The 12,861-nt window shown below is 65.6% G+C and overlaps 3 protein-coding genes across 3 annotated transcripts; 1 reads left to right on the top strand and 2 right to left on the bottom strand.

The window, feature by feature from the left end:
- Window positions 1–214: 214 nt before the first annotated feature.
- Window positions 215–4,478, bottom strand: MNEG_8481 (uridine kinase; the record flags this gene model as incomplete). The annotated part of the gene is made up of 11 exons (XM_014043048.1): window positions 215–495; window positions 960–1,038; window positions 1,277–1,354; window positions 1,632–1,799; window positions 2,097–2,168; window positions 2,558–2,662; window positions 3,023–3,064; window positions 3,346–3,393; window positions 3,566–3,628; window positions 3,967–4,166; window positions 4,379–4,478. 11 exons carry the CDS (start codon window positions 4,476–4,478, stop codon window positions 215–217), a joined length of 1,236 nt encoding a protein of 411 aa, XP_013898502.1.
- A 1,148-nt stretch (window positions 4,479–5,626) lies between these two features.
- Window positions 5,627–6,491, bottom strand: MNEG_8480 (hypothetical protein; the record flags this gene model as incomplete). Its single annotated transcript, XM_014043047.1, has 4 exons — window positions 5,627–5,737; window positions 5,948–5,995; window positions 6,130–6,213; window positions 6,429–6,491. The coding sequence occupies 4 exons, from the start codon at window positions 6,489–6,491 to the stop codon at window positions 5,627–5,629; spliced, it is 306 nt and encodes a 101-aa protein (XP_013898501.1).
- A 2,081-nt stretch (window positions 6,492–8,572) lies between these two features.
- On the top strand, window positions 8,573–12,743 carry MNEG_8479 (hypothetical protein; the record flags this gene model as incomplete). Its single annotated transcript, XM_014043046.1, has 8 exons — window positions 8,573–8,586; window positions 8,869–9,719; window positions 10,017–10,057; window positions 10,210–10,291; window positions 10,449–10,567; window positions 10,944–11,031; window positions 11,274–11,397; window positions 11,921–12,743. Coding segments are annotated over 8 exons (2,142 nt in total), but the record flags the coding sequence as incomplete, so codon positions are not given.
- Between the last annotated feature and the right edge of the window lie 118 nt (window positions 12,744–12,861).

The following is a 12,861-nucleotide window of genomic DNA, read 5'->3' as shown; positions in this document are numbered from 1 at the left end:
GGATTGGATGTTGGTGCAGCAAGGGTTTGTATGGGATGGGTGTGTGAGTTGGGGCAGGGGAGGTAGCCACAGCCACGACGCGTCTCCGGGCCTAGAATTGGCAAGGTCAGGGCGCGACGCTGCCTAGGGCGCCCAAACCCCATGCACAAAGTACTGTCAAGAAGGCCTACCCCAGTCAAGTCGCGCGACCACGGTGCCCCGTGCTTGTCGCCGCTCACCCTCCGCTCTCCCCCTTCGTCCCCACCCCCACCTCCACCCCCTCATGACTCACCTGCCCGTTCAGCAGCCCGTCCCCAAAGCTCGACGGCGCCCGCCCCGCCGGCGTCGCGCACCCCGGCGGCGTCGCGCTCCCCGGCGGCGTCGCGCTGCCGGGCGGCGTGAGGGGCCCGTCGCCCGCGCCGTCGCAGCCGCGGCGGCCGTGGTGGCGCACGACGAGGATCTTCCCGATCTTGACGCCCTTGCAGCACGTGCGCAGCGCCGCCTCCATGCTCTCCCCTGCGGCACAGCGGCGCGGCGACGCACGGGGCGAAGGGTGTGTGTGTGTGTGTGTGTGTGTGTGTGTGTGTATGTGTGAGTGGGGTGTGCGCGTGCGCAGCATTGCCTCCAAGCTCGACTCTGCGGCAGGGCGGCAACGCGGCGCGTCTGTCCAAGAGGACAGGGGCAGAGCGTTTGTGGAGCGCGTGCACGGACGGCGGGCGGTGCGGGTGACGGGCTGGCATGTCGGCGAGTGCCGGAGAGCGCTGGGGTTAGCGCTGGGGTGTTGACGGCGGTCTGAAAAGGAGCGTCGGGTGAGACAGGATCCGATGGACTCCGCGAAGACAAAGCAGCAAAACACGCGGATGGTTTGTACAGCCCCGCCGGCGTGTGGCTGCTGGCCCCTGCTCGCACGCCCACCCTCTCTTGGAGCTGCTGCTCGGTCCCCAACCCCCAGCCCCGCCACGCTCCCGCCCCCGCCGCACCGCTGCGGATGATGCTGACGCCGCATAGCCGCCGCGCGAACTCGACGCCCACGTACTGCGACCCTGTGGGCGTGGTCACCTGCAGAAAACATAGAAAACAGAGAGAGGGCGGCAAGAACACCAATCAGCAGCCGCCCACACGCCGCCCGCAAACCGCGGCGCCCCACAGGCTCCGCGGCGCGCGCCGCCGCCGCCGCCGCACGCGCCGGCTCGCCGGCCGCCCGATTGCGCGCGAGCGGTGGAGCGGGCGGCGCAGGCGCATGCGCGGCCGCTGCGGTGGCTGCCCTGCCCCGCCCATCCCCCCCCCTAAGGCGCACCTGCTTCTCTATGAAGGGCAGGTGGCCCAGCCCGGCCTCCACTATCAGCCGGTTGAGGCGGTCCGCATAGAACACAAACTGGGGGTGGGTTGTCCGGGAGCCAACGTCAATTTGGGGACACAGTGTTGGTGGACACACACGGACGCTTTTTGGGGCAAGTGGGTGCCAAGAGAGGGCGTGCGAGCTTGGCGCGGTGTGCGCTTGGCGCGCATTTTATTCGACAGGTGCGGCGCAGACCATACTGGACCGTATGATGGCGATCGCACGCACGCCCAGCGGCAGGCCCCCAAAAGCTGCCGATTGACACAGAAGAAGCGAAGCAAAGGCTAAGTGGGAGGGCGCCGGGCGGGCTCACGTCGTTCTTGTTGGTAGTGCGGTCCCTGAGGATGGTGTGCATGCCCCTGATCTGGTAGTTGGACGGCAGCAGCTCCAGGTTTGGGTATATCCGCCGCAGGTGGTGCTGCTGCATCTTGGCGCGGATGTGCTCCGTGATCAGGTCGATCGCCACGAGGTTGTCGCCGCGCTTGGGGGGATTGGGTGTGCGTGTGGGGGGTGGGGGTGGGAGGTCAAAGTGGGGAGAGGAGGTGCGTCGAAGTGCGGGGGCGGCGGCGTTGGCGAGGAGGAGGCTCGTGAGGAGGCAGGGAGGGAGTGATTGAGTGAGAGATGCAGGAGCAAAAAGTAACGAGGGAGGGAGAGACTCTGGCAGACGAGCACGCACACATGGACACTTGGCAGACGATCCAGAAGGGCCCGTGCGTGCCTGCGCACTCATACTTGTGTCACACGCGCGCGCACGTGCATGCAAATGCTCATGCCGCACCTGCCAGGGGATGATGACGTCCGCGTAGCGCCGGCTGGGGGCCACGTACTGGTCAAACGCCGGCTTGACGAACTGCGACAGCGGGACAAGGTGTCAAGATGCGTGCATCACTGAGGCACGCCTTGGCATGCAACTCGAGCGTGGATGTGCAACGTCCTGAACAGATGACTTTGGCCCTCGCATCCACGCTGCTAAAAAAATGCTGCTTGCTTTGCCAGTCCGAGAGCAGTTGCAGGCCCAAACGTGCGAGCCAGCTTGGGGAAGGCGGCCCTCTGCCAGCAACGCAGCAAGCAGGCCAGCCGCGGCCACGCCCCGCCGCACGCACTGTTAGGTGACCCCCTGGCAGCAACTCTGGCCACCACCACCACCACCACCACCACCACCACAATCAACAACAACACCATTCTGAGGCAAAAACCTGGACTCGCCAGCAAACCACAGCCCGCCCCGGCCCCGCTCACCCGCGTGTACTGCTCTATGACTCCCGCCACGTCGCGCCCCCGCTGCTGCACGTCCCGCTGGATGCGCCGCGCCAGACGCACGTCGTCGTCCGTGTCCACGTAGATCTGGTGGTCAAATAGCGGTCAATAGGATCGATCAGGTTAGCTTGGTTGGTCCCAAGTTTCCGACGCACATGCTGTCGGGTTTGCTGGTCCCAACAAGCCTAATGGCGTGTGCGTCCAGAACTCAGTGGTAGATCATGCTGTGTCCGCAAAAATCTCCACGTGGCGGGCACCAATGCCTGTGACACCTGGCAGCTGGGTTCCAGGTTTAGGAATCAAAAGGTGGACGCGTCCGGAGGCCAGCTAGGGGTCCCAGCGGCCGCGATCAACGCGGACGCAGGCCCTGACGCCCCAACGGCTGCGGTGAGGTGCACCCGGGTGTAAGAGGGCGCAGGCTTCGTGCGGCCGCCCCCTCCCCCTAACCTTCATGTTAAGCTCCTCCCGCAGCACAGGGTCGTGCAGCACCTGGCGGGCAGGAACGGCGCGGCAGCCAGGGCGTCACACGCGGGGGCCGAGGGAACCAAGACGGACGCCGCCAGCTGCGCTGCACGCCCCGCGCAGCAGCCGCTGCCCGGGCACGGCCGGGCCCCCGCTGCCGCCCCGTCGCCGCGCGGGCGCCGCCGCTTGCCTCCGGCCGCCCAGACCCGCCCTGCCCCCGCGCCGACCGCTCGCAGGCCCGGGGCTGCCCGCTGCGGCCCCCGCGGGCGTCCTCTGCCCTCCTAAAAATGAAAACACGCTCCTCTCACCAGGATGCCCTCCACAATTACTACGTCCGCCGCCTCCACCTTCCGCACCTACGAACAGGCAGCAGAAACGCCAGACGCGCGGTGGGTGCCCAGACGGCGCCGGGCCGCCCGCGTGGGGACCCGGGGGCCGCCATTGGCAGCGCTGGGGCGCCCGCCGCCGGCCCGATGCGGATCGGGGTGGCGCAGCCCGAGCCAGAGGGTGGCGCAGCCCGAGCCGCACCTCGTCCTTTCTCCGCGAGTGGGTTGTGAAGTCATAGACCGGCACCTCCACAGACTTGCCCGCCTGCAAGTGGGGCCGCGGGGTTGCGGGTGCTCGAGACGCGGGGCCCGGACGCGCGCACCGGCCGCTGGTGCTGCCCTGCCGTTCGGCGCGGCGCCCCCAGCACAACCGCTGCAGGCGTGCGCGGCGCCGCTGCACGGCTCGCCGCCACCCCATTGCAGCCTTTGGGTTGCCGGCCGCGGCGGCCGCCCCCCTGCGTTGCTCCCAGGCGCCGCGGATTCGCGGGCCCGGCTTCGCACGGGCAAACGCAGGCGGCGGGCGCGACGCCAGCCCAAAGTGCCTCGGACGGCTTGACCTCAGCTCCATGCCGTGGCGCGCCCCTAGCAACGAGGCCCGCCCACCTTGAGCTGCGAAATGCACTCCATGAGCACGGCGTTGTCAAAGGCGTCGGGCGAGTCGAAGTTGTAGTTGCCGACGTCGCGCCGCTCCGCCTCTGAGAGGCAGCGGTAGAAGCTGTCCTGGTGGATAATCACCGCGCAGCTGTCGTGCAGGCGGTGCATGATGCTGTTGCACACCGTCGTCTTGCCGGACGCGGTGCCGCCTTGGAGCGCGGGGGCGGGACGGGGTGTGCTTGTCTGTTCAAGACCGATCGGCCGAGGCGAAGCCCCTGCCAGCTGCAGCCGAGGCAGCGGCAACGTGCCACAGTAGGCGGTGGCGTGTGGCGCAACAGCACCCAGGATCCCAGATCTGAGATCGCTCTCCTACCTGCAACGCCTATGAAGAAGGGCCGGCCGCGCCTCTGCCTTGTGCCACCGCTGGAGGTGGGGCGGTCTGTGTTCGCCGGCGACAGTGGGCCGCCGCCTTCGCTGCCGGCGGCCGCCGTGCCAGGCGGCTCCACCGAAAGACCGTTCATCTCAGTGTCGGCAGAAACCCACCAGCTGCTTCCTCTCTGCAAGGCTTTCACAAGACGAAGAGGCCCTGCACCAACTTACGGTGCGCCCTGCGATCGCCTTCGTGGAGGGACCAGCCAAGTGCAAAAATGAGGCAAAGCGACCACGATTCCTAAACGCGAACAATCAGATCGCGGATCGGGGGATGGTGCGCGCGAGTTCTAAGCGTGAACACACTGTGCATTACAAGGTAGTTGCAGTGTCGAAGAGCGCCGCGGAGAATAAGACAGTGCGCAATGAAGCAACTCTGATGATCAGATACACCTGTGCTGGCGCAGTCGTGCTGACGCGTGCGTCGCACCTGGCACACCCAGGGCGGTGCGCCGCTGAGCTCTTTACCCAGCAAGATACTGCTTTCAAAAAACCCTGGCATGCTGAGTTGAATGCCGCACGCTCGGACCGCTCGAGCTGTGCGGTAGGAGATCTCGGCTCTGACAATGACGAGAGCTCAGAAATTCCCAGCGTGAGGCAGGAAGACATGGTGGAGTGCATTGACCACCGTCTCTGAATTCCTCAGTGAGAGTAAGAAGAATTGTTCAACGTACAAGTAGCGCGTGTATGTGAGCGTATATGGTCAAGATGAGCAGCTGACGCTGGTTTGACCGTCGCTTTGACTTTCCTGCCCTTGCACTACCATGGCTCAAGCCGCGCCGGGACAACTCTAACGGCCTCACACACCAGAGTCTATTTGAGCCTGCTAGCAATGCATGCTCAACCGTTGTGTACTGACTAGTTTAGACGGGTAGCCAGCCCCTGTCACCATCCTGTATGCGGGGCAACATACTTGGGTCAGTGGCCCCACACGGCCGCGGCAGGTGGCTGCTGTCAACAGCTGCAGGTGTGGCTCATGGCCCTCAGCCGCCTTCCAAGACAGCTGTGCACATCACGAAACTGTGTCGTTACCGGTGAGCCTCTTCGGCTCGCGCGTACAGGATGCCACGCCTCTGCCAAAGGCTGGCGAGAGGAAGTTCAGCAACGGCAACACAGCAAGGAGAAAGGTGTCACATTCCTGACGCTGATGGCCGACGTCGGTTGCATGAGGTGCAAAATCCTCTGAAGGTCCCCTCACAGCCGCTGCAACTGGAGCTACCGCCCGCACTGCCAGCGGCGTTCAGTGGTGGTACCACCAGTTGAAGGCGTCCGTTAGGAGCACATTCACGCCGAACAGCGCCGTGCCCGTCCCGGCCACGATCGCCAGCACCAACACTGTGTCCAGCAGCGCCTGGCCACGGCACCATGGGGAGAAGTGCGGGCCGATGGGCAAAGGTCGGCTGCGCGTCCACGAATACTGGATCACTCATGACCGAAGACGGTGGCTTTGTCACCGGATGTACGAAGACTGTTGGACACATGCTAGGCGTAAGAACCGTTCATTCCACAACAGAGCAGCCCGAGGGCTGCTTCCACAGAGCAACATGCGACGTGGGCGCACCTTGCCGGGCTTGGGCCATGTGATCAGCTGCGCCTCGTCCAGGGCGCCCTGTAAGCCAGCGCCAGCATGCAGGCGTGACGTAAGGCAGGGCACGGCCTGCCACTGGGTGGCTGGCTTGGCGAAGCGGCGATGCAGTGACATCCACACCAGCGAGCCTACGCGCGCCATGGCGGGCCTCGCACCTGCACAATGTTGCTGCTGCTCTGCTTTGGTGCGTCGCGTGCTTGGCGCCGCAGCTCGGCGAGCTTGTCAGGCAGCAGGTCCGACTGCAGCGGGGGCGCGGGACGCCATCAGGAGGCAAGCGCTGGCAGCATCAGTCGGCTGCGTGGGCGGCGAAGCATGCCCATCTTGCAAAGCGGCGGCCTTCCGCGGGAGAAACTAAAATGTTAGTGGTGTTTCTCATCCGAAAATCGCGCTGTTGACGCCCCATTGGCGCCCATGTCCTGGCCTGAAGCACTCTAAGATCTCCTGGCACTCTCACTGGCGTGGAGGTCGTCTCCGTGGTTTCGCGCTTCTCCTCAATGGCTGCTCTCCGCGACAGCATCCTACTGCGCTGCCTGCTGCTGACTACGATGCGCTGCTGCGTCTGCACCCCCGCTGCTGCTGCCCGCTGCGCCCCAACTCCATGGCCGGCGCGAAAAGTCTGCATTGACCTTAACTATATGCGACTGTGTACACGTGTGATGGCGGACAGGTGAGGCTGGGCTGCACGCTGCAATGGTTGCACAATGCGTGTATGATCAAGACAGCCGACAGGAATTTACGTATGTGTAACAGAATGTTGTGCACCACTGGGGATCCATGACTATTCAGGGGAGGCCGTCCCATCCACGAGGCGCCCATCACTCGTGGTGACACACCGCCGCCTCCTCAACTGCAGCGTTCACCAGGAGCGCGCGAGCTGTTCGAGCTCTCAACTCCCAAGCTGCCCAGATGCCCACTTAAACTGTCCTGCCCAGTTGGGCCAGTGTAAGCTCGAGCTGCTGATTAGCAGAAAGAGTTGTCGGTTGCAAGCAGCTCAAGCGGATGGTGCGCAAAAGTCTCTCAATCTCGCTTGCACAGAAATCGAGGGCCCACCATGGCGACTTGAACCGTGTACATGCATACTGCTACACGTTGATCCGTGTTTGCCGCGCGCGGGTCCCGAATGTCCACAATGCTTGTAGACAAGTCGTTTTGCTTTTGGCGTTTGGGCATTCTCGCATAGTTGCTGGTTTAGGTGTAGCAACCTTGTACTGTATCCAATACAGCTCCCTGCAACCGCTCAGCCGGCTGCTAGCTTTTTGGCCCCGCGCCATGGGTGCGCACGCACGTTCCTGACGTGTTCCGGCTGCTACCAGCGCGCTGCATTGTGAGTTATAGTTTGTGACTGTTTCAGAGCAACTGTCATCCGAATGGCTTTTTGTATCTCCTACGCTGCCAAAGCCCTTGCGTCAGGGCCAGGTCCTGCCTATATTTGGTGGATGTAAGTGGGCTGAAGCCGGAAGGGTCGGCGCTTGCAGAGTGAGAGAGGCAGCAGCAGTTGCAACCTGCTGCAGGGGCTGCGCATGGTGCGCTGCAGCTGCCGGCAATGGTAATTGTTCTGAATTACTGTGAGCGTCTCCAAGCAGTGTCATCCAATTCAGCACGTGCGCGCGGCCGATGTTTGCTGCGACGAGGCACGATCACAGTGTCGCCCACGGCTCCCGTCCCAGCGCTGCTTACATTCAGCCCTGGATATCGATATTTTCGAGTCCGTTTAAAATTGCAACGCTGACTCGATGGCCTTCAACAGAATCGCCGCGAGGAGGAGCGTCGTCGCTCAGCTGGCTACAAACGCGTGGGCCGCACCTGAACTGCAACCGTTGCTTATGAGCGTTGTTGCTTCACGAATCGCCGATCGTCTAGCGTCCTTTGCAGTTGGCTCACAACACTGCACGCGCGCCATCGGATTGTTGTGATCTGCTCAGCATCGAGGGGCTCTCGGAGACAGGTGAGAAGCTTGAGGGACGCTGTGTATAGCCTTGCATTGCTTCATGAGCCTGCAGCGGGGCTGAGCTGCCGGGAGCCAAGCCACCACCTTGGCTCGACAAGCAAAGCGAAAACGGCTCGTTTCATCCCAAAACCGTCCTCCAGGTATACGATATCCCTCGTATCTTGAGCACCGTCGCGGAGCTGGCCTCCCAAAGCGATCTTGTGGATTCGTGCTGTCGCAGCGAGCCCACGACCACGCAGGTGCGGTACTGGGAAGCTTCAAGCGTGCTTGGAACCAAGTTGATGCAACAGCCAACGCAGCGTGCGATGCAGGCAGGCGCACCGCGCATTCAGCTGATTCGGCCGCTGACCTCGTTGTGGCGCGTGTCCAAAACGGTCACCGCATCCTGGCCCGCGCGACCCTGCGCCTTGGACTCCGCTCATGCACCTGGCATGCGTTTAATGGACTCATGTGACCCCCATGACGCCACACATGGCCCCTGACGTGCGCCACATGCGGCCACCTGCTCTGCTGATGCTATTCGCAGGGCCCATCAACAACCAAATTGGTACGTCCGGCACCGGCCAAGCCGGGTTGAGTGCACCACACGATTGCTGCAGGCGGGCACCTCGTGACCTCTATAACACTGTTAGCTAGGAAGGCACGTCGTCATGGACGTCGCGAGGTGGGCCGGGGGCTTGGGCTGCAAATACGGTACGTGAGCGTGCGCGTCGATGCCACCTCGGAATATGCACACCATCACTAGATCTTTGTGCAGACATGCACAGGTGCAATGCACAGGCACCATGCCATGCCTGTCTGAATATCAAAACGTGATTAGCCCATGAGCCATGCATGCAACAAAGCGCCCACCAATCAAGCACCCCCTCTGCGACGTGGAACATGCCAGTACCAAGCAGCTTCCCTCTTCAACTTTGCTGCCTCAAAACCCTGCACCCACGTGCAGCGCCCTCGGCAAGCTCAGCACTATCGAGTCTCGCGACACCATGCCCTTCTCCTCGGACACTGACACCGGCGGCTTCTCGACGCACCATCAACAGCACAGTCAACACTACCAACACCACTCAAGCGGCGGCCGTGTCCCCAGCCGCGCCGATGTCTACCCTGACCGCGACCAGCGTGCAGCTGCCGGCGCCATGCCAGCGCCTGCAGGCGCCGCCGGTCTGTCCTTCGGAACACTGGCCGCGCACGACGCTGCGGCACTGCAGCCGGCCACCACGTACGCGCCGCCGCCCTGCAACCCCGCCGCACCCGCCGCCACGGGCGGCGGCGGCGGCGCGGCGCACCCCAACAGCGGCACGCCGTCGGGGATCGGGCGACCCGTGGTCGAGCCCCTGCCAGAGTCGACGCCCGCGCCAGTGGCCGACCCGGCCGAGGCGCTCATGCTGGCCACATACCTGCGCCTGGTGCAGGAGACGCACGGCCAGGAGGCGGCCGCTGTGGCCGCGGCATCCTCCGCGCCGCACGCGGGCGGCGTGCCGCCGCCTGCGCCGGCCGCGCACACGCCGCCGCCGCTCGCATCGGCGCCCCGCGCGCCGTCGTCCCGCCCCTCGTCCCGGCCCGCCTCTGCGGGCCCGCAGTCACAGACTCGAAGCGGCGGCAGCGCCGCCGACCTCGGCGCCGGCGACGCGGCTGCCGGTGAGGTCGTGAGCAACATGCTTGGATTCATCCGTGACCGCAAGCTGGCCACCAACAACCCGCCGCGGCGGACCAGCCTGGGGAGCGAGAGCGCGGGCAGCAGCGTGTCGTCTTCGGCAGGCAGCAAGGGCAGCATGAAGATCTGGATCCAGCCCAGCGGTGGGGCGGGGTAGACTAGGGTGTTGCTTGCTGTCCTAGAGCATGGGGCCCAGGGCTCAATGGGAGTGTTGGCAGGGGGATTTGGTGGTTGGGCGATGCAGGTTTAAGGTCTTGGGCGAAGTAGCCCTGCACGAGGGATTGAGGAACGCGGGGCGAGCAGCAGTGCCGCTTGACGAGGTTGTCGTCGTTTCAGAAGCCCTGACACTTCTGCCGGCCGCAGCCTCCTGGGCGGCACGCGCCTTCATGCTTTGAGCTGCCTGCGTCCCTGGCCATCGCTGCCCAAACACGGTGCCGCAGGCCCCCGGCGCCCCGGAGAAGGTACAGAGGACGAAGAGCAGGTGAGGTGCTAGGATCGGGGATGTGCAGCAACGGCACATTCCCCTGCTCCTTTGAGCCCACAACTGCCCTGTGCACGACCTGTTCCATCAACCCCCGGGTTCTTTACCCCCGACGAGCAACATGCTCTGGACCTGCCTCGCCTTGCCAATAGGGCATCCTGACGGCTGAGGAGGTGGCCGCCAGCGGTGACGTCATGCTGAGGATCACCCTGCTGGCGGCTGGCTTCGTCATAGGTGGGTGGGTCACCAGCCCACGCCGAGCGGGCGCACGACGCAGGGCGCCCTTCCGCAGGGCCCTTGGCGGGCTCAAGCGTGTGTATCGGCTGTTGCCCGAATGCCCATAGGATACTTTACCTCCAATGCCTCCCCTTATCCTCGCAACCGGCACCAGGCCCCGCGGGCGCCAGCGTGCGCGAGATCATGCGGCGCACCGGCGCCGACATCAAGAGCTGGACGGAGGCCCACAGCTCCACCAGGACACGCCGCCCCGCGCGCATCTTCCTCATTGGGGTGAGGGCGAGGCGGGCGCAAAGGGGCTGGCAGCCCTGGGTGGGGATCAGGAGAGGTCAGCTGCATCATTCTGCATATGTGCCTGTCGAGCGGGCTGGCCGGCTGCCGAACAAGGGCCTCCATGTCAAAGACTGCGTGCATAAGTGTAAGCCCACACAAAATGCACGGGCCCTGCCTCACAACGGGCCGTCCACCCGACCTGCGGTCGCTGCGCATGCGCCCATTGCCAGGCCGCAGTCACTGTGGCGCCTGCCCATTTGTGCCGTGAAGTGCCTTTCAGACCCCCTTCAAAGGCACTGGAAGGCTTGACGCTTTAGCCCCGCCCCCACCCCCCAAACCTTGCCTCCCCTGACACTCTCTCTCGCCTGTTTCCAAGGGGGAGCGCCGCAGCATGGCGCAGGCCATCTACGTCATCACCGCCGCGGTGGACCGCTACAAGGAGCTGTGCGAGGGAAAGTACACGGGTGAGCGGCTTGTCCGTCCGCGCAAGGCCCCCACCCAGGCAGGGGCGCCACACATATGCTTCTGCTCGGCCGAAGCCAGGAGCTGGGCAGCGAGGCTCTGGTGCTTCAACAGGGTGAGGCCTGACCGGGCGTCAGCCACTTAGATACAAGTCACAACTTGCCGCATCAGCAAGCGGTGAGCTCACTCCCGACCCCAACTCCTGCTGTCACTGACCTGACTCCCGCCCCCCCGGCCACCGCAGGCCAGGCAGTGCCCCGCATCCAGCGCGTGCTGGGCGTCGAGTTCTCATACCAGCCGCCCCCCAAGAGCACCGTGCCGTACGCCGCCTCCCTCAAGGGGACGCACATCGGGCTGCCGGGGCAGAGGTGTGTGGGGGCTCCCGGGAGGGCCGAGCATCATTACTGAAGGGGCAAGGGGGCGTGGTGTGGTGGGGGCAATCAAGGTGTGGAATGTCTGCACACGTCTTTCTTGCTTGCGTGCTTGTTTGCAAGCAAGGTGGGGCTTGGCGGTGTCGACGTCACCAGCACTGTAGCCAGCCGCCGGCGCGCACATATAGTCGGTTGATTGCCTGCTGGGCTGGTTGGGGTGAGACGTGGCTGCCCGACGTGCAGCGCAATTCCAAGATCGGCGCTTGCCAGCAGCACCAGTGCAGGGCAAAACTGACTCCAGGAGGTCCCTGTGGGAGATCAAATGAGATTGGGATTAGGAATACGAACATTGCAAGATCCTGCGGTCGCCCACTCCTGGAGCCATCCAGGCTCATTAGATGTGACTCTGTGGCACCATTGCTGGGGCTAATGGAATAAGCCCCAGAGCATCAAAGCCCTCTCTGATGAAACCCCCGCCAACGAAGACTTCCAAATGCGCCCCTCATCCCCTCACCCACAGGAACCCCGCACGCGCGCACGGCGCCCCGTCCGGCCCGCCCGCACGCCCGCCCCAAGCCCGCGGCCCAGGAGGCGCCCTGCCCCCGCACTATGGCTCAGCGCCCCCGCCTGCGCTGGGATACCCCCAGGACCCTGCCTCTGCGGCCGCCGCATACGCTGCCATGCTCGGTGCCGCCGGGATGCTGCCGCCGCTGCACCCCGCGGCGCTCGCGGCCGCCCCCGACCCGTCGGCGGCCGCCGCGCTGCAGGCGATGGCAGCGTCGGGCGCGTTCGGGCCCGCCGTCGCGGCCGCCGCGGGCGGCTACCCTGGCGCGCTGGTTCAAGGTTCGCCGGGTGAGGCGGCTGCGGCCTTCAGCGCCTTCGCGCCCTACGCCTGCGGCATGGGCGCGCCGGCGCAGCAGGGCGGCGGCGGCGATGCGCAGCTGATTGCTGGGATGGGCTCCGACGACCCCGGCGCCGCGGCCGCCGCCGCGGCGGCCGCGGCGGCGACAGCATACACCATCAGCGGCGGCGCCGGCGGCGCCGCAGACTTTGGCTATGCCCTCATGCCGCCGGCGCCGGGCTTTGCCGGCGCCGCCGGCGGCGGCGCGGGCGCGTACGGCGTTTGGACGGGCGGCCCGATGGCGGACGCCGCCGCGGCCGCCGCTGCGGCAAGCGGCTTGCCGGTCCCGATCCCCGGTCCGCCGGCCGCCCTTGACGGCATGCAGGGCGGCGCGGCGGGGCACGCCCAGCTGCAGGCGCAGCGCAGCGGCAGCTCCGGCCGGGGCGCGGGAACGCCGCCGCGGCGCCCCGGGTCCGCGGCGGGCGATCAAAATGGCGGCCGCGTCGGCCCCCAAGGCAGCGGCCGCAACGGCGGCCCCTCTACGCCCCGCTCCTCCCACCGCGGCGGCTATAGCACCGACCCGTCCCCGGGCCACGACGACTACAGCGGCGGCCCCGCCC

Source organism: Monoraphidium neglectum (assembly GCF_000611645.1).
Source record: "Monoraphidium neglectum strain SAG 48.87 unplaced genomic scaffold scaffold01615, whole genome shotgun sequence".
Lineage (NCBI taxonomy): Eukaryota > Viridiplantae > Chlorophyta > Chlorophyceae > Sphaeropleales > Selenastraceae > Monoraphidium > Monoraphidium neglectum.
This window is presented reverse-complemented; position numbering and strand designations above follow the sequence as displayed.